Source organism: Leptonychotes weddellii, chromosome 13 (genome assembly GCF_054177405.1).
Source record: "Leptonychotes weddellii isolate Sample4059 chromosome 13, ASM5417740v2, whole genome shotgun sequence".
Lineage (NCBI taxonomy): Eukaryota > Metazoa > Chordata > Mammalia > Carnivora > Phocidae > Leptonychotes > Leptonychotes weddellii.
The window spans coordinates 50,162,938-50,183,741 of NC_138381.1; the positions used below are offsets into that span (position 1 = coordinate 50,162,938).

Below are 20,804 nucleotides of genomic sequence, written 5' to 3' on the forward strand. Positions count from 1 at the left end.
AAAAAAAAAAAAAAGAAAAAAAAAATCTGTCTACCTCTTCAAGTCTGTGGTAAATGGGAATGACTCTGAACCAGGAAGGTACCGTCTGTTTGCCCGCACCCAAGATGGCTCTGTGGACGCGTCTGCTTGTCTAAGGTGATGGCGCTGCTGTTGGGGCCTGGGGGGGCCAACCTCCGCCTTGGCTCCCAGCGCACACCTGTGGGGAGGCTGCCTTGCGCGGGGTTCCCCAAGTTCTCAGGAGCGGAGTGTCCCACAGCTAAAGCCCTAGCTTTGTCCTGGAAGGACACTGAGTAGGTTAATCCTGGGGATGACACAGCACTTCGGGAGGACTAAGAAAGATGACCCTGCACCAGCTCTCGGATGAGCCCGTTACTTTCCCCAACCTACCTCCTCCAGCGACCTACTTTTCCTGGCATCCTCTCGGAGCTCCACAGGCCTGTTTCCTCCCGTGGAGCGCTTGCTCCCTTAAATCTTTCGGAACGGTCGTGTTCTCGATCTTGCTGAGCCGGGAGCTGTGTGTCGGATTGCACTGGCTCCAAGTCCACTGGGGGCCGTCTTTCCAGCCTGGGTCTCATTTTTTAACAGTGGAATTTGCTATTTGCCCTTTTTTAAGGGCCCACTTGTATAAGGCTGCTGTGCTTAGTTAGCAGTATCCCGAATTTTTCAGAACACTCCCTCCTGTGTAAAGATTGCTTTTAAAGCGACTGCCATCTTTTAAAGTTAATGGACGTTTAGGGAGCACTTGGTTGAGGCTATGGCGATTTATATGTGCTGCTTTAAAAAGCATTTTTGACTGTAAGGAGTAAAAGCACCCCTCTGTGCCCTGAGCATACACAAGCCACATGGCTGTAAGGTGCGCACAACACGTCACCTCCTGCCCTCACGTGCCCGCACACACCCGCGGGCGGGAGGGTGCTGCATAAAACCCACCTCCCCATTTATTCACTCACACATCTGTCAGACACCTGCTCTGGGCAAGATACGGAAAGAGACAGAAAAATATTTTAGTTCCTACTCTTAAGTGCTTATACTCCTTTATAGACCATTTCCACGGCCCAGAGTACGAAACACACTTCACACTGACCGGAACTAGAGTGTTGCACATACCCACAGACTTCTAACAAAGGTTTCACAAAATAATAACCCTTACTACAGTTATGGTCTTTCCTCTCATCTTGTCTTTCTCTCTAGAACCATGAAATTGACTTCACAGCCTGCCTGTGCTTTGAAAAACACCGCGCTAATAGAAACAGCCAGAGCGCTGAAGGAGCGAGAAGGCCGCTCCCACGCTCTGGGCGACGTTACAATGGTCCTGGGCTGGCTTCTCTTCGCAGGTAACAGAATGCAGAGAGGAGGTCTCCCTCCCAGGCCAGGATAGCAGACAAAAGGAAACGTTCTTGCTCTTCATCTTCTGGCGCAGACAAGACTCCTGCCTTGAGCCTCCCTGAATGGCACTTAACACAAGGATACACAAGTCCATTTTCAATGTATCCTGTCTTGGGCTCCCGTGGTTCCTCTCTCCAATACTTTGCCTAATGAGAACAAAACACAAAAGAACAGCACCCCCTACCCCCCCCACCTTGGTCTCCTCTTGCCCTGCACTGCCTTTTCAAATCCTTGCTGCCCTATTCCCATTTTTAATGTGGCATCTAAAAAATCCAATAGTCACAAACTCTATTGTTGGTACTCACTGCAATGCCCCCTAAGCAACCCCCATCTGAGGGCTGCCTTATCTTCAAAGATACAAATAGAGTCACCACAAAGCCCACACTCTCACCCCATCCAAGATTCTTCCTGAGGGGCCTATGCTGGTTCCAGGAAACGTGCTACGAGAGTGTGAGAATACAGAAGGAAATTTAGGACATGCTCCTTGTCCTCAAGGGCACCTAGTTAGGGAGATTTCAAGGCTATGATATATTAAACATGACGGAGTAAGTCAAACTTTCTCTGGAATGCATCCTTGAGGGAAGTCACGGTTATGGAAGCATCATGACAGGCACACTTTATGAAGACAGCCTCAGGGATGATGGTTTAATTTTAAATCTAGAAAATTCTAAGGCCTCTTTCAGCAATAAAGGGCTGTTCCATGTGTATCCACTACAGAGAACTCAGGGACTGTGACCTTGGCCTCCTAATAGTCCTTGATGGCACCCTTGGTGTCCCCCACAGTGAGTCAGTCCCTGTCCCAGTGAGACTTGCGGCGTGACCACCACTGCCTTTTGTCACCCTCCAAGCCCTCACTTCCTGCAGTGCCAGACTTGGGACTCGCCAGATCAGAGGTCCCCTAAACTTCCCATTCACTACTTAGTGTTCCGAAAACAGAGGTTCTGTTCTCTTTGGACGATGGTCCTCTTGAGACATTAATAAAAGCTCTGGTCCTCCTCTTAAGGACAAGGAATACACATATTGTCCACATTTTTTCCAAATCCCTGGAGGCCTAGTTCCGCAGCCCCAGCCAGGAGCCCTGAGATACATCTGGTGTGTGCCCTGTTGAACGGGACACTCGCCACCTGCCTCCCATTGACACTTCTCTGTTGTGGACTCTCTCTCCGACTGCGGTCCCCTCTGACCTCCGTCCTCGGCGGCTCTCCTTGGACAACTGTGACCTTGGTAAAGGCTCACTCAGCGCCCCCATCCATTAGTGAGGCCTCATGCGATATTTCCACCCCGGGAATAGGTGTTGTACATATACTGCTGTGATGTCATCCACAGGGACTTCTCCCTTAAGATGTCCCATATGAAATTCACCATCTTCTCCCCCTGCCCCCAACTGGATTCTTGCCCCCAAAGTTTCATTTCGTTTGGTGGCACCACTACTTTCCCATTCTTGCAGATGAACTCTCTAGCCCGCATATGTCATCCCGGGTCCTAAACTGTGTGGTGCTGAGACTACGCATGGAGTCATGTTTGGCTCATTTCACTTCTTCACGTTCAGGATCTGATCTGTTTCACTGTGTTGTGTTCTTGCTTTCAACTTGAAAATGTCTGCTGACTTCGGGCAGTTCTTCTGCCAAGTGCAGACCCGGATGATTCCACACCAGGAGTGTGTTGGGGTTCCCTGGGCGGTGCTCCCTGGTTGGTCCCTCTCCTCCACCTCTTCTCACACGTACTCCTGCAGATGGGTGCCACTCTCATGTCATGCCCCTGAAGCACCATCTCTACAGATGACTTTCTGCGTGAGCCCCTCCTGTGGCTCATGCTGCCGACTGACGGGCACGCAGGCCAGCGAGCGTCCTGCCTCACACCCGGCGCACCTTCCCCATCCACATACTCCTGTATGTGCCCCACGTCCGCAGGGTGCTTGGCGGGTAAGACGTCAGCTCAGGACCTGGCTCTGCCTGTGGGGCCCTGTGGGGCCCTGACTTAGTCTCTAGGTGCCTCAACTTCCCTAACTGTAAAATGGGCAAAATAAAAGACTACTTCCCTTACTCCCAGTATATTAATAGTGTTCACTGTCATAATCAATGTTAGCACAGGACGTGCCGTACATCTGCCATCCGTGTATAAGTCATACTCACTTGCAGGCAACCTTCCATTTTCCCCTTTGACTGGAATGGCTGCCCTTCCTTTCTCTGCTTGGATGTGTTCCGCTTTTGTTTCAATATCCAGCAGCTCATGATGCCCTTGTCATGCAACATTCATTCAACAAACATCACTGGGTTATCCGCTAAGTGCCGGGTGTAGTGAGAAGTTCTCCGGAGACGTGCCAAGTGAATGAAATAAGGTCTCTACTCATCTGGTGAGGGGCAGACAAGTGAGTGCAGGTCAGTGACAAAAAAGTCTCTGAGGAGATGGGAGCACGGAGAGGCTCCTGCAGGAGGGGAGCACCATGCTGATGGCCGGGAGTGGCCACAGGTAGCAGGGGTAGCAGCTGCACCAGTGTGAGAAGCCCATGCAGGGACACAGGGTGGGAGGCCCACTGGGGGCATGGTGGGAGGCAGGGCTGGAAAGGTAGGGGTGGCTGCCCATGCAGGTCCTAAGGCATGCCAAGGACTTTGTCTGGGGAGCCAGGGATTGTGTTGAGGTAGGCAGAGACACACCCAGAGCTCTGTGTCTCTACCATGTTCAGCTGCTCTGTGCACACAGGGCTGGGGCTGGACGCAGGTGGCTGCCTTCTCTAAGACATCTTTCTAAGCACGACAGTGACGACGCAAGGGAAGAGAAGCCACCGTCAGTCTAACTTGAAAGTTGGTAGAACCTTGAGTGAATGGCTTGAAAGTCAGGATGGATGATTGCCACTGAGGTCCCCATTATGGGCAGTGCTGTTACAAGGCCAAAGCCATACATGATTGGACCACAGACACACTCGGTCTTAGTTCAGTTGGCTTGGTCATGAAACCTCTGCATGCTTTGTAAACCGGTCAAAATTCATCGGCAAGGGGCAGGGGGCAGACCCTGCATACTCTTTAAGGAACAGGATCACATTTAGTCATCGCCGGCTGGCATATTGAGCCAGCACTCTGTTACCAGGACTCTAGGATAATCTGGAAAGAGTGGAAGGAGAGGTGGGGCCGCGGCGTGTGCTGAGGGAAAGGTATCAGCCCCTGCTGCTCCAACGAGGAGTGCTGGGCAGGGCAATCCTGCAGGCCGATTCTGTGAGGTGCTGGCGAGGAGGTGGACGGAGCAGGCTTGCCCTGAACCTCCAGCCTCTGCATGGCCTTTGTCACCTGCTCCTTATCCTGGGCTGGAAAGGAAGGCCTGAACCAATGTTAAGTCAAGCTGATTGCAGGAAGTGCTCACTGAACATTTTTGCAACTAATTTAACTCCAGCTCCACTGTTATCTTGTCCTCAGAGTGACCCAGGGTTTCCCTTCATTTAAAAAAATTAATTAAGGCCTGACTAGTGGAAATAATACCTTTATTAAAAGAAAGGTCAGAGAGTGTATTCCTTGAAAGAAAACTGCTCTATATATGAAGCATTTCCACAGCGTTATAGCAAGCAACGGGACTTACCCGATCCTTATTAAAAACCTACATTATAAGGCACGGTTATATTAAAGTTGGATCTGTTTTCCCATGTGTACAGCATCTTATGCACTGTTGTGATCTAATTCAGTTTAAAAACAAACCTAAGGTTAACTGATCATCTGTGGCTTCCAGTGGACAAATGGCAGCACAGAGCTGCTCCATAACGAGAAGAAATGGGTCCTCTGGGACCCTGCAGAACAGAACACCCTGGGGGTGGGTGCTTCCCAGACGAGGTGCTGCTTTTAGGGCAGGGGCTGCCAGGGTGCAAGTCTACGGTGCTCATACATGCATGCTTCCCCAAAGTAAATCTGTGATGTGGGACCGGAGGCTTGGGCCCCTCCACTGAAACTGGCCCTGGGCCGATGGTGACAGAGAGCAGAGGTGGCTCTGGGGTACCACTGGGGAGTGGGGGCCAAAACCAACTGGGCTGTCCTAATTTCCTCAAAATCAGGCCCGCCTTCTCCCTTAAGTGTGGATCTGAAATTTGATGCTGTGGATTCTGTGCCTAGGAGGAATTCTCAGCAGCAGGGCCCCGGTCCCTCCAGGGCCCCAGAGCAGCCCCGCTCACCTCATCCACTGTCCATCGGGCCACCTCGCTGGCCTGGATGTTGGCCACACCTGGAAGGAGCTTGCAGTGCTGCTCCCTGCCGAGGGGAAGGTCCCGGAAGGGGTGGGCCGACACGGAGGACATGAAGACGGACTGGTGCAGCGCCTGCTGTGTCTGCTCAGCAGAATATTCTGGAAGAGAGGCAGGGTGAGTGAAACACACGTGCGCGGGGTGAGTTAGGGAGCACCCCCTAGGTCAGTCCCTCCTCCCGGGGGCCCAGGATAAAACAGGTGCACACTCAGTGAGGACCCTGGTGTTCCGGTCGCTTGGCAGCATTGCCAGGAGGCGTCGCCACTGCTCTGTTTCAAAGCAGCTGTCCTGAGAAACAGATGTTATATAAGGCCCAGATGACTCCGGCTGTTTGTGAAGTGAGGTCAAATAATCTCTAGCAGACATTGCTTGATGCCAACCAAGAGCTAGGCTGTCACTGCCACTGGCTTCTTTCTCCCCAAATCAGAGGTCAGAGGAAGTACAGAGCCTTGCAGAACGCGGCTGTTAAGTGGATTGGCCACCGACCCATCCGGGATGTGTGTGCCCACAAAGAACGACTTCTTCCTGGAAGCTGCTCTGTGTGTCTCCAAAGGCACAATGAGCCCAGGCCCACATCTGGCTTCACAGGTCCCCTGGGGGATGCTGAACGTGGAATGCAGCACAGGGTCCCTGTGGGAATGTGGGTGGCAGCTGCTGAGCTAGCTCCCAGGGAAACACGATGACCTCTCGGGACTTGCGGGAAGAGGCTGCAGCTGAGATGCGACTGTCCCGACACAGGCGCTCTTAAGCGGACACTCTCTTTTCGGAGCAGGAGCTCTGAATGCGCTCCGGTTCTAAGACACGGAGGGCAGTGGCTGCTTGCTGGCTCAAGGCTGCTGTCACCACAAGGGGTAAGATCGCCCTCCTGCCTCTTACTTCTCCCCAGGCTTACGGACCTGGTTTTCCACCTTCCAGAGTGACTTGACTCTTATGTTATATCCCAACATTGAGATGGAGCCAGAGATCTCAATTCAATTCCTTAATTATTTTGCTTTGAACGTATAAGGAACAAAAACATTACAAAGATTCCGGAGAAAACCCAACTCATGCCTTTGTATTGTCATTTTTTTAAGAGGCTTTCAACACACATGAGCAAAATAAAGCGTTGATATTTAAAATACTTTGAAAAGACCACAAAAAATTGTTTTAAGCCTTGTAGAAGCCTACGTTTCCCACTGCAAATGACAAGTTAAGGAAAGAGTAGCCACCTAATTTAAAATCTATTATGATGGTCTGTGTTTTACTAACGGAATCGGAAAAGCTATTATGCAAATATTTCTACTTCCAATTAATTACAGTTTTTAGTAGGTGAGGCTGACCTGCACTTTGCATGGTCTCACAGCCACATGCGTGCTGGTAATCAGAGAGGTTCCAAACTAGGAAGAAGCCCAACCATCACCACCCTGCCTGCTCGGCACAGACATCCTACATATTTACCGATGCTTGCTGTCTGCACAGATAAAGAGACAACAAAATTGCGGCCTTCTCCCAAATTCTTATGCTCCAGTTGCAAGCAGCAGCAAATTCATCTCTAAATGCTGACTGTCCAACACTGACCTTTTTAGTATGTAAATAGGTTATCTCCCTCTGTGTAGTTCAGCCAACTGTATGTACAGCTGCCGGTTCGGAAGCGAAACTTCACACCTTCTTGGCAAAACCAGTATGTTTACAAATGTGAATGTTCTTTAATGAAGGTGTCAGGTTGGACAAGGAGCATGCACAAAACAAGCCCTGAACACCCAGGGCTTCTGCGTCCCCGAGCCAGTCTGTGGTCAAGGCCACAGAGTCACCCAGGGCTCTCCTGGGCAACAGGGAGTTAACGCTCTGTGCGCAGAGGGATTAAGACCTGAGCCAAAGCCTGGCTTTATTCTGAAAAAGAATCACTGCATCAATCAGTTGGTTGCTTTTTGCTGAAATAGCGTGGACTTAAAAAAAAAAAATCACATCTGTATCTCAAACCCATGCCCTGGGTAAATCAATCATGTGTCATTTCCAAACTGTATAGAACTCTAAAAGGACACAATTAATGAGTCTTATTGTTTTGGAGGTACAAAGATGTGAAGTGATGGTGAATAGATTTCTGTGATTCACAAATAAAGACCGAAGGCATTAAAAATGTCAAAGAACTACTATGCTCCCCAGCAGGAACATTCTCCACACTGTAATTCTGGAAGCAAATTGCCTTAGGTGCCAAGGGGTCCACTGGGAAATTCGTGTAAGGTGTGCTTGCCAGCACCAAACAGCACTGGGGTTCCTCAGTACCCCGCTTCTCATGGTTCCGGGCCCTGGAAGATGGGACCCGTGGGTCAGTTCAATTAACAAGACGGCCTTCAGGTTACAACTACAGGTAGGGAGCTCGGGCTGTGTTGCACACCTGAAGTCAGGAAGATTTACGCTGCCTCTGGTTTTTGAATTCAGTGAACTGTGTTCCTATTAAATCAAACTACTGGTTTGAAGGGAGGTGAAAGCCAGATTTCTCGAAGGATGAACAGAACTTAATGGAGAATTGGTTCTATATGACAAAGTGAGTCTTCCCATGGCAGGTGGGCAAGGTCTACCACCAACGTGCTGGGTCACCAGTCCCCTCACTGGCTTTGAGTTCTCATGGGTATAAGGGCTCTTGTCTGTTTACCTACAACCCCATGTTTTGGGGGATGCTTACCAGAACTAGTTATATGCTGAGCACGAATAATTCTATTATCAACTTTATAAAATGAGATGGGAAGCCAGAAAGTTGAGTTTTCCAGTTCAAAAAGACATGAGTTACGTTACGGAGGGAGTCCGAGAGCAGGGAGATTGGAAAAACCAGTCTGCCAACTCGAAGATATGACTGCAGTTGAGAACATGTACCACCCAGAGCTGGCGGGAGGGGGGAAGGAGAATGTGCATAAGGGCATAGTGTGGTCCCCAGTATATTGTAACCACTCATTAAGGGTAAGTGCTACTCTAAGTTTGACTATAAGTTCCTTGAGGTCTGTGGAGGGATGATGCATTTTCAAAATTAACACCATGCAAAGACTAATTTTCCAGCAGTAACAAAAGAGAGTATATGCATTTTAAAGAATGTTTCATGGTGGTTGGCTTGCCTTCTTTGTACCATTTACCAGGTACAATTTCTTCCAAAGCTGATGATTTTGGGGTGAGATATTCATGTCTAACTGAGAGAATGCTAGGATGGGCTTGTCTCAGAGGACTGTGGCATGGGGCATGGAGGGTGGGGTCCACATCGGGTTGCCTAGTTGTGAATCCTGGTGCCCACACAGTTGCTGAGTGACTTAACTCTGTGTATCAAGGTATTTTAAATGGGATAATAATAATACTTATATCTCACTGAGTTGTGAGAATTAGAACAGCTCCTGGTACATAATAAGTGTTCAACATGTTAGATATTACATTACTGTTACAAGTATTAAAAAAGAGACAAGCTCAAAATGGAGTCATTTGTGCTCAGCCCCATATCAGCAAACCAAGACTTAATACCTAACCTAATCACAGTTTCAACCTCTCCCAGGAATGTAATCTCTACCAGTCAGTCTGGAATTTCCTGGTGAGCATTTCTGAGGTAATTTGCCTGAGAGATCCCTGCCATCCCCCAAACAAAGGTGACCTTACCCAAAACAACCCACTCTTTGCTTGTCTCTGCCCCCTTCTGCCTGCAAAAATCTCCTACTTTGTACAGCTCCTCGGAGCTCCTTTCTATCTGCTAGAGGGGTTGCTGCTCAATTCACGAATCACTGAAGAAAGCCAATAAGATCTTTAAAATGTAAAGTTGGATTTTGTTTTTTAACATAAGATATAAAGATATTTTAACTTCTAATAGTAACAAATGTTTGGACATAGATAATTTCAAAAGCCAGCATGGCTGGATATGCCTAAAACCTATGAAAGCTAAAATTCAGACTGAAACTCAGCGTCTTCGGGCCATGTTCAGCTTTCACACCCAAGTGGTCCTGGAACAACAGTGTCTTGGTCACCAAAGTCACGTGCAGAGTCCTAGTGGGAGGAAAGGAAAGTGGGATCCGTGGCCACTGCCGTTGCCGGCCAGGGCATCCGCTGTCCAGGCACACTGGTGCCAATGTGTGGGAACCGAGTAACACTGCTAAAATGCATTCAGCCTGCCAGCTTGGAAATTATGTGGCTCTTGACAGACTTTTAAAATGTGGGGTGATTTGCATCATTTTAAATTCTGTGCATAAAATTAGACTTTTGAAAATATCCACTTAAAAATCTGCATACATTTTTATGAAATGCGAATTTTAACTTTTTACCAAGCCCAGTGCAGCTCATGTCATATTAGATACTCCCTAAATGGTTGCTAATAAATTAAAAAGCAGAAGCCTGTGATGAAGGTATATACAGTCTTCAGAAACTATTATCAAATGAAAAGGATCAGGTCATTTGGTCTTGGGGCTCTTTGAGGAAACAGAGGCTTCTGGATTAGAAAAGGATGCCCACCATGAACACAGGACAGAAAGGGTTTTCCTAACTGGGTGACTTATGTAGTTCATCCACGAGGCCCAGCATCCAGCCCCAGTGTCCCCCTAACACAGCTGAGTGATATGGGATGCTCCCCAGTGACACTGCCTCATGCAGCAATGATTCCTACCCACCCCCCTAAAAGTCAGCCAAGAAAATTCAGCCTGCGAAAGCAGCCCTCCTACTAGAGGTTTTAATATTTTAATTAATCAAAATGCACCTTTTGCATCAGAAAATGTAATGCATGTGCAGTCCTGGCTTTGCCTCTAACACCAACGTGTGAGTGACAATAAAGAAAGCTATCCCTACACTTAAGAGGTCTTTCCCTTTCCAGAAAACACTGAGCATGTAATACTTGTCACCTCAGTGGTTTGCCGTTTCTAGAACAGTTTGGTTGTAACAAGTCTTTGGCTACTATTTTTCTCTCACTGGGTGTTTCTTTTGGGTTTTATGAATTTAAAAAATATATTATGATGTGTTTACTGATTGCAGCCAAGGTATTTTGAGATTTGGAGCACTCGCAAGTTCCCTCGGCCAGCACGTTCAGCTGTGTCCAGCTCTAGAGTAGGGTAGGCCCTAACTAGAGTACCAGGAGACTGGGCCATGGATCTGCATCCATTCAGCAGCACTCAGAGAGGAGGAAATAAATAGTCATTAGGTCATTACCTTTCTTGCAGAGGCAATAAGATGATGGAATCCTGCGGACTCTCTGATGAGACAGGAGTCTCTTGGGGCGCCTGGGTGGCTCAGTCGTTAAGCATCTGCCTTCAGCTCGGGTCATGATCCCAGGGTCCTGGGATCGAGCCCCCCATCGGGCTCCCTGCTCTGCAGGAAGCCTGCTTCTCCCTCTCCTACTCCCCCTGCTTGTGTTCCCTCTCTCGCTGTGTCTCTCTCTGTCAAATAAATAAAATCTTTTAAAAAAAAAAGGAGTCTCAACGGCAAGTCCCATCTGCTCCTGAAGGGGAAAACCCTAGCTGGGCACAGGCCCTCTTCTCCAAGTCCACGGGGACAGCCAGACGGCCTGGCTATGGGGGCTGTGTGGCCCAGGGCTGCCTCTCGGGTGTCATGTCAGACAGATGTGGGACACGGGACGAGCACAGTCTGCTTCCCCATCCCACAGACTTCAACAAAGTCTAATAAACGATTTCAAGATGCAAGGATTTTAATTCATCTGAAAATAACATGAAAGTAGGTCCCTGATTTCTTCTCTGCCCCTCTCGTTCTCCCAACTTCTGCTCTACTCCCACAAAGGGAAAAAATCCTTTATGGAAATGTTCTTTAAAAATATGGCTGTTTCTTCACAAAGGCGCACACAACAAAACCGAAGCAAGTGAGTCATAAATGGTAACCAGAGGCTGCATGGCTGGGCCTCGAGTTATTTTTAATCCCACTAACTACAGAGACCCATTTCACAAGCAACCTTCTCTTCAATGAAAGGGGTAGCAATTCTACTGTGTTCTCTGCTCTAAAGAGGAGGAAATGAAAAAATAAAATGTCAATGGGTCCCCATATGCAATTATTTTTTTCTCGCTTACTATATACCGTGACAATCACTGACTGACTCTCCTCCATGTACCCAGCACTTCCTGAGGCTTTTCTCTGCTTGCAGCCCTGTGCCCCAGTAGTGGCTTCTGCTGGAGAAGCACGGAAATGCTCAGAATGGGCTTTGCACTTGGCAACTGTTTCTTCTCACGATCCCCTAGTTTTAGGTCTTTGTTCTTTACAGGCTTGGGGCGGTCATTTCTATGCTGCCTTATCTTCTCTAGATTTGATCAGGCTGGACTCACTCAGTCCCTCCTCATTTCTATTTCTTTACCCCCCAGGACCCTCCAAACAAAAAGAAACAGAACAAGAGGAGCCCAGGAGACCGAACAGCATCAGCGAGACAACCACACAATCCGTGTTCAGGAACACACCTGACGGGTTCAGTTTCCAGTGGGCACTTGGCCCACTGCTGATTCACACCTGTAACTTCTACTCCTACTAAAACAAGCGCAGTGATTTGTTTGCCGTACCACGCTGTTTCTTCGTAACCTTATTATTTAGAACCCATACATTGGTATCTGCAGAGTGCTTTATGACTGCAGTTCTTCATCTTCCCTCCTCACAAACCTGCTTCGTCTGCATCGATTTTATATGAATGTGGAAGATGAAGCACAGAAATGTCAGGGACTGTCAGGGACTTCCCAGGGGGCTAATAGAATCAGAAGTTGAATGAAGAATGCTGCCTCTTCTAGATCTGTGTACTGGCCACAAAGCAGCCACACGTGGCCCTGGACTATGTGGACAGTGCAACCTGAGATGTGCTGTAAGTGTACGATGTGTCGTAGATTTTGATGACTTTTACAAAAAAAAAAAAAAAAAAAGAACGTAAAATATTCCCTTACATTTTTAAATCTTGATTTACATGTTGAAATGCTATTTTGGATATATTGGGTTAAATAAAATGCCATTCAAATTAACTTTTCTCTTTTCTTTTGTTATTTTATACGTGGCTCCTAGAAAACTTCTAGCTCACAAGCAGCTAGCATTGTGTTTCTACTGGGCAGTGCCGTCTGGAGGAGTGCTGAGTCGTGGCTTCTCTCAGATCTGTGCCGGGTGCAGGGAGGGCCAGGGGGCTGACTGGAGTTAACACAACCTGTCGTGTTGCCCTGTTGCTGTCATGACGATGCAGCCCAGGCAGCCTGCACCCCCACCCCCCAGCCACCACAACCCTGAGAGTGGAGGAAGCCAGGAGACTGGAGATTAAGGACAGCCCTCTTGGGTGGTTGAGTGCAGCTGGAGACGGCTGGCTGAGCTCCAGTCTTGGCTCCACAGTTAACTGGCCGGGACGCTGGAGTTGCACACTGGTACACTGGTCTGGCACACAGAGGATGCTCAGTGTCTGCAGAGTTGGTGAATAAATGACGGAATGAAGAAATGCATGTATCAGGAAAGTAGGAACTGTCTTCATTTACTACAAATGCAAAAATGGCGGCTTTCAAAACCAGATTAGGAACCACTCAGATTTCGAGCCACTTTCTCTTGAAGTGTACACCCCCAAATCACTAAACTCTCAAGGAGCCTGTGGTAACTCAGCTGCTCTCTTTCCTCACCGGTGACTGGGTCCCAGGGGGGAGGATGGACACAGTGCTTTGAAGTTTCTAGACTCCTTTATTGCCATTTTCTGAGAGTCCTTGATTGTCATGGAAAAGCCCAGCCTCCTCTGAGACCCCACTTTTGGGCTTTATAATTCATCATCTCCGCTCGGAGCTAACTGACCTTCCCTCCTCAGCCTTGCTCTCTCAGTGAAAAGCCAGTGCCCCAGCCCATGGTCCCTGGGCCTTCCAGGCCTGCCTTCCCTCTGAGCACGTGCCACCACACTGGCCTTTCCCCTTGACACCCCTCCTGCATGTCCTCACTGTCGCGTCTCCGAAGACTGAGAAACAGCACTCCTTACGGGCGGGCATCCAGCCCCACAGCCCACTGCTGGCCTTCTTCCCTACTGACTGAGCATCTCCTCACAGCTCCTACTCAGTGGGCACCCAAACTCTATCCACCCCCTGCTAGACACTGTAGTCTTCCATTTCTCCCCCGCACGGCTCTCTCTCTTCCCTGGCCCCTCCGCTGCGCCTTTCTCCTTCAGCTTCCCCATCTCCTCTGGTCCTCAGGGTGCTCCTCCCACCCCCTCACCTGCTGGCCCGTGGGACACAGCCTGCCCGGCTTTTCTCACCTTGCTGCCTTCACAAAGGTGCCTTCTGACCAGTTTACAGCCAAACACAACTTGATCCTGATGGGACAAGTGATTTCACAAGCTGGGGAAGTGGCAAATAATATCACAAGCTGGGGAAGTGGCACATGATACTAACTCCCTACAGTGAGACTCAGTCCCCTCATTTGTGAAGGGATTCAGCCGCCAGCTTTTATTCCCGAGGCAGGATTTTAGCTCCTCCTTTTGATCCTAGAATAGCAAACTCTCTTGTAAGGGTCTCCAATGCCAGGAGTCTATCCATCAGTTCCCAGATGCTCAGGGTTCCCCACATGGAGGCCCTCAGGCCTCCTCATTGTCCTCAGCCCTCAACAGGGGGGTGTCCTGCCTCCTCAGAGCAGCTCCCACACGACCCCCACCATTTGCTACCCTATATGGAAATTATCTGTTTGATTTGCAGTCTTGATTCGTGGAGTATCAACTCAAGGGCAGTCATTTCCAGTTCATCCTTGCATCCCCACGGGCAGCACAGATCTGACACATGGTACAGCAGAGGACAGGTGCTTGGTACCTGACGGGACCGCTGAGCCCTCTGAGGAAGTGTATTGCAGAGACAGACAACATGGTGGCAAATGCTAATGTGCTCTGTGCCAGTGAAAACAATGAGTTTCCATCCTGTAGGCCTCTTGTTTGCCAAATATACTCATTACCAAAAAGGCTGAGAATTGTTTGTGATATGGAATCTAACTAACATCTCAATTTTGATACTTGAGAAGCAGATACCCCCTGGTTTCATTTTAACAAAAATGCAGAAAATCCATATTAACTTTTGATATGTTAGTCATCCAATAAAAGATTTCAGTGCAGCGTGTTTTTTGATGGCTAAAGAGTGAACTTTTCGTCTAATATCTGCTTTATACAGCTTGAGACATCATTAATTAACTCCTTTTGATTGAATACTACAACGCAATCACTCAGCATGTTTTTTTTTTTTTATCCTCTCCAAGACCATTTCCCTTCACTTGCAAACGTGAGACCATAATTGAATGGACCCTGGTGCCAACTTGACCAAGATCTGGAGTCGCTCTTCTCACAGTGGGCACCCCCCACCTGTTCACTTCCTATCCCAGCTCTCCACATGCAGTTATAAGAAGAGCAAACCCTATTTGAGTTGGCATTTGCAAATCTGAAATGCCCTGCCCTGTTTAGACACGTCAGTGTGGCACAAAAGAAAATAGTACCGAGCCCGAGGAACAGTTTAACTGCATCTTAATCCCAGCAGGGGATGGTGGTGCTGGATCATAAGGAGGCCAATGGATTTGAGTTGAGGGCAGGGCGGGGGCACTGGCCCCTAAGGTGGCAGCATATGGGACCAGTGTGTATGTGCTGAGTTCCTAACTCCCTCAACTGTTTCTCAGCTCCAGTAATGTAAGGGTGGTGAGAGACGAGTGAACTAATACATCATAAACCTTAAAATCTTACACAACCTACCTCGGGGCAGGGGGGCAGACACCTCTGTTATTTCCCTCTGCGTCCCCAACCCCCACCTAGCATACTAACATCACACCTGACACGGAGCAGGTGCTCAAGAGCTGTTTGTTGACAACCAGCAGGGCAGGTAGAAATCCTGAGGAGGGAGGACCATCCCTGTTGACTGATGGAAAGCCTGAGGCTCCCCACTGTGTGCGTGCCATGAGGGAACACCTCATTGGATTTTGCCCCCTTTTTCTCTGCAGTGCCCTATTCCTAAGCCCTGGACACGCTGCTGGAGCAAGGAGTCCATGGGTGCCCAACCTCAGAGAAACCTCCAGTCAAACAGTTCCTGAGGACTCCATGGTTCCCAGGCTCGTAGTGAAGCCCAGTCAGCCCAGGGCACGGCACTGTGCTTGCCAGCCGGGAGCACTCAATCAGAATGACAAAATGGTACCCGAAGGGATGGGCCCCAGAGCTGCCAGAGCCATTGGGGGCTTCAGAGCCCTCTGCTGGCCCCAGTCCAGACTTGGGGCGAGCTGGGAACCAAGGGGACAAACATCTGCTGGTTGCCTCTCACTGCTGGTTTTATTTTCTCCACAAGACATCATGGGGGCAGTGCTATTAGCTCTCTTTTGCAGATAATGCAAGGGTCTCAGACACCCTAGGGAACTTGGCAAAAGATATTCAGCAGGCAATGGCAGGGCTGGGATGCTGACCCCAGAGCCCACCACAGGAGGGCCAGTTCTTTCCTCCAATCCTTCAAGAGTAGGTTCTTTGTGTCACTGCCTCCGCATCTCCATATAAAGGGTGAGAGGCAGAAGTGACACTTAGGGGAGGTACGGATTGTGGGGCCTGATCATGCCAGGGGAGACAAGTTCCCTCTTTTTTAATAAGGAAAGCCTTTCGCTACATCACTAAGACAACAGACCTCCAGACAGATCTTTGGCAGTATTGTCGTTTTTATCTCAAAATAAACATGTTTCTGGGGGTTCGACCTGGAAACTGTGTAGACCTGATCAAAGAAGCACTCTGAGCCTTGGAAAGGACAGGGATTGAGCACTCCGCTTGGCAGAAGGGAGAAGTCGGCCACCCCCAGTGCACGAGCCCAGGGGCCCAGCCGCCTCTGCTGGGGAATTCGGTGCAGCTGCTCACCCTTCCCGTCTCTGGCAAGAAAAGCTAATCCTTCCTTGGCAAGGAGCTCGGCACAGACGCTCCCTCCAAAGCAGTGCCAAGGGCGCCCCTCATGGAGGTACTGATGTGGTCACAGAGTCAGAGAAATCAGCCTGTGTCGTGGGGCGCTTGGAGGTCCAAGTGATGGGTCTACGTGTCTTGGAAGCCAGCCTGTGTTCACAGAGATGAGCTGTTCTCTTTTGCAAGTGGGCCTGGGGGAACTCTTCCAGCCTGGGACAGCCCCGAAGGCCCAGCAGTTTCTATTCTAAGCACCTTCCCTCGCCTCCCTCCTGCTCTGGGAGAGGGAGGCACTTGGCAGAAGCCAGCCTGGCCCTTGTGAATCCACACTGAGTGCCCCCTCTTAGGTGTTGATCATATCTTTTACGTGTGATCCTTTCTTTTCTTGAAAACACATTGACACATTAGTTTGTGGGTTTCTTTTCACATTTCCCCTTTGGGCAAATTCAATGAGGAAGCAGCTTAGGGGATGTTCCTTTTATTTAGGAGTTGTACATATTTCCAACGTATTCCCTGCTTTCAGAGAGGCAAGACACAGCGGTGCCCCCAGGAGAAGCTGCTGCTTGTGTGGTCCCTGTTCTGGTTCCCTCGTAAACACCAAGATGAGGCAGAAATCCCTGGCAGCCGCTGTCTGTGAAGTATGTCTCGTGTTAGAGCCCACATCATATTTCCCTACTACTTAGCTTTCTGGTGAGCCCCTCCTGCCCCTGCTCCCAGTTTTTCCTGTATGCATAGAGCACCTGAATGTTCCTACGCACTGTGGCAAGAGCCGCCCTCGCCTCCTTTGGGTCCTCACCCTCCTTGGCCCGGGCTCACCTGCCGGTCCCAGAGGGCACAGTGGACCATGAAGACTGGAAGACACACAGGCGGAATAGAAAATAATTCTAAGGCTAGCTATCCTAGTTATAAGAAGAAATTAGTAAGCTTAGTATTTTATAGACTTCAGCCTTTTTCTTCAAAATTATTAGAAGTATAAAAAGAAACACTAAATTATACCAGCATTTAAGAAAATCAACTTGTTCTGGAGAAGCAAAAAAACATGCAATAACCCCATATTCTTCATTACATGATTCAAGTTATGTCAGAAACTGGGGTTTAAGCCACATAAAAGCTGCTCTGTTCACTCATCTATTTTCCGTCCCCAAACACCACTTGATGCCAATATGCACAGATAATATATCTGATTTTTTTCTAATTTATTAGCCTCAAGAAAACAGAAACATTTTACTGTTTTCACGTTTTGCGTGTGTGTCTGTGTGTTGGAAAGAAGCGAAAGGAAAAGAACTCCAAACATTTAGCTGGCACGAACCAGTACCTGGCACAAGTTAAACACAAATTAGGAAGCAAAGAGATAAGGAAGGAACCAGATCCGCCACTACAGTCTGCATTTCAACTTTCTTTTGAAAATCGGGAGTCCAGCCCATGGAGACATCAACTTCCACCTGAGCAACACCTATGCCCCCCTTTCCCCCCTGCATTTTGGTCCTGCTCCAGCTGCCCTACCCATTGCACATTTTCCCAACGACACGCCCCTTGAGTGCCTGCCTTGAGTGATCTGCTCTCTTCATTTGGTGGGGTGGGTTTCTTTGTGCTGTGCAGAAGAGATCTCCCAAGTCCACTGAGCTGTGGACACAGTTGGAGGTTATTTCTTGATGATGTGTTAGCACAGGAGCCAAGAACATACAGTTAGTCTGAAGCAGGTCTCTGTCACCTGCAATTCACATTCTCCAGTCAGAATTCTGCACGGAAGCACAGAACCAGAGGATCCACCAACGGAATCATTCAGGAGCCTGGGCTGCATAGAGCCTCCCTGACACCATGGAAAATGCCCAGTGCAAAGCCAGTGGGCATGCCTCTAGAAAATACAGACTGAAAAATATGTTCTTTGCAGATTTAAAAAGTAACCAGGATAGAAGGGAACAAGATGGCGGAGGAGTGGAGACCTAAATTTCATATGGTCCCAGGAATTCAGCTGGATAGGGATCAAACCATTCTGAACACCTACAAACTCAACAGGAGATCAAAGAAAAGAATAGCAACAACTCTCTGAACAGAAAAGCGATCACTTTCTGGAAGGTAGGACGTGCGGAGAAGCGAATCCGAGGCGATATTTGGGAAGATAGACGGCGGGGGAGGGGGCCTCCGTTGGCTGCTTCTGGCAAGTGATAGAGCCTCGGAGCACAAAATCAGAAATTTTAGAAGTCGGCTCCGCTGAGGGATGTCGCTCCAGTGGCTAAGCGTGGGGTGGAACCCTCGCTGGGACAGTGTGGTCTCAGGACCCTCGGGGTCACAGGAAGACTGGGGGTGCCTGAGTGCGACAGAGCTCCCAGGTATCGGAGCAGGGAAGCCGGCTGCAGAGACGGAGCCGAGGTGCAGGCTCTCAGCTCAGGGTTGCCATAAACTGTGATCCGCGGCACAGTCAGGCCACTGCTCCTCCAGCAGGGACCCAACAAGCGGCAGATCCAGGGAGGAGCAGCACCAGTGTGCACCACAGGGATCTGCTGGGTTTGGAGACTCCACACGGGGTCGGGTGCCAGAGATAGAAATGCTCGGTCACAGGCCAGGTGAGCACGGAGTGCGGCTGGACACCAGGGAGACGGGAGTGATTGACTGCTTTTCTCTGGGGGCGCACTGAGAAGTGGGGCCCCGAGTTCTTGGCTCCTCCAGGGCGGAGACTGGGGGGCCGCCATTATCACTCTTGGCCTCCAAAGCTGTACGGAAAGCTTGCAGGGAACAAAAGCTCCCGGGAGCAAACCCAAGCAGATTACTTAGCCCGGACTTGGCAAGGGCAGGCAATTCCACCTCCAGCAAAGACATTTGGGAACCACGGCAATAGGCCCCTCCCCCAGAAAATCAGCGAGAACAGCCAGCCAAGACCAAGTTTACCCATCAATGAGAATGGCAGAACTCCAGCGCTAGGGGAATAATGCACATAGAATTCATGGCTTTTCCCCCTGATTCTTTGGTCTTTCAAAGTTAATTTTTTTAAACTTTTTTAAAAAAATTTTTTTCCCTTTTCAACCAACATCTTATCAGTCCCTTTTTAAAAAATCTTTTTTATTTTTCATTTTTAGAGTCATATTCTATCCCTTCATTGTAGTTACCCTTATTTTTGGTATATATAAAAGTTGGTCTCTCTTTAAAATTTTGGGATACAGTTTCTTCTAACAGACCAATATATACCCTAAATCTCTAGTGTATGGCTTTGTTCTAGTCTCCTGCCTGATCACATTCTCTTCCCCCCCTTTTTTTAAAATTCTCATTTCTTTTTTCAACCAACATCTTATCAATTCCTTTTATAAAATCTTTTATAATTTTCATCTTTACAGTCATATTCCATCCCTTCATCATATTTACCCTTCTTTTTGTACATATATAAGTTTTTCTTTCTTTAAAATTTTGGGAGGCAGTTTCTTCTAACAGACCAAAATACACCCAAAATCTAGTGTGTGGCACTGATCTATTCACCAGCCTGATCATATTTGATCATATTCTTTTTATTTTCCTTTTCTTTTTCTTCTTTTTTCTTTCTTTCCCATTCTTCCCCCCGGTTTCAGGTCTCTTCTGATTTGTTTAGTGTATATTTTTCTGGGGTCGTTGTTACCCTGTTAGCGTTTTGTTCTCTCATTCATCTGTTCTCCTCTGGACAAAATGACAAGATGGAAAAACTCACCTCAAAAAAAAGAATAAGAGGTAGTACCGACTGCCAGGGACCTAATTAATACAGACATTAGTAAGATGTCGGAACTAGGGTTCAGAATGATGATCATAGAGATATTAGCTGGGCTTGAAAAAAGCATGGAACATACTAGAGAAACCTTTTCTGGAACAATAAAGGAACTAAAACCTAACCAGGTCTAAATCAAAAAGAATATTAATGAGATGCAATAAAAAATGGAGGCTTTAACTGCTAGGATAAATGATAGAGAATAAAGAAGCTGAGAAAAAGACAGATAAACAACTACTGGATCACGAGGGCAGAATTCGAGAGATAAGTGATACCATAAGATGAAACAATATTGGAATAATTGGGATCCCAGAAGAAGAAGAAGGAGAGAGAGGGGCAGAAGGTATAATGGAGCAAATTATAGCAGAGAACTTCCCTAATTCGGGGAAAGAAACAGGCATCAAAATCCAGGAGATACAGAGAAACTCCCTCAAAATCAATAAAAATAGGTCAACACCCCAACATCTAATAGTAAAACCTACAAGTCTCAGAGACAAAGAGAAAATCCTGAAAACAGCTCGGGACAAGAGGTCTGTAACCTACAATGGTAGAAACATTAGATTGGCAACAGACCTATCCACAGAGACCTGGCAGGCCAGAAAGGACTGGCAGGATATATTCAGAGCACTAAATGAGAAAAATATGCA

The 20,804-nt window shown here is 48.3% G+C and overlaps 1 protein-coding gene across 1 annotated transcript in view; it reads right to left on the minus strand.

Annotated features, from left to right (window-relative positions):
* Positions 1–20,804, minus strand: part of L3MBTL4 (L3MBTL histone methyl-lysine binding protein 4) — a 275,710-nt gene that overhangs the window by 9,259 nt on the left and 245,647 nt on the right. The window contains exon 13 of the mRNA XM_081802549.1: positions 5,537–5,706. Coding sequence (XP_081658675.1) covers positions 5,537–5,706 — 170 coding nt within the window. The remainder of the gene's footprint in view (positions 1–5,536; positions 5,707–20,804) is intronic.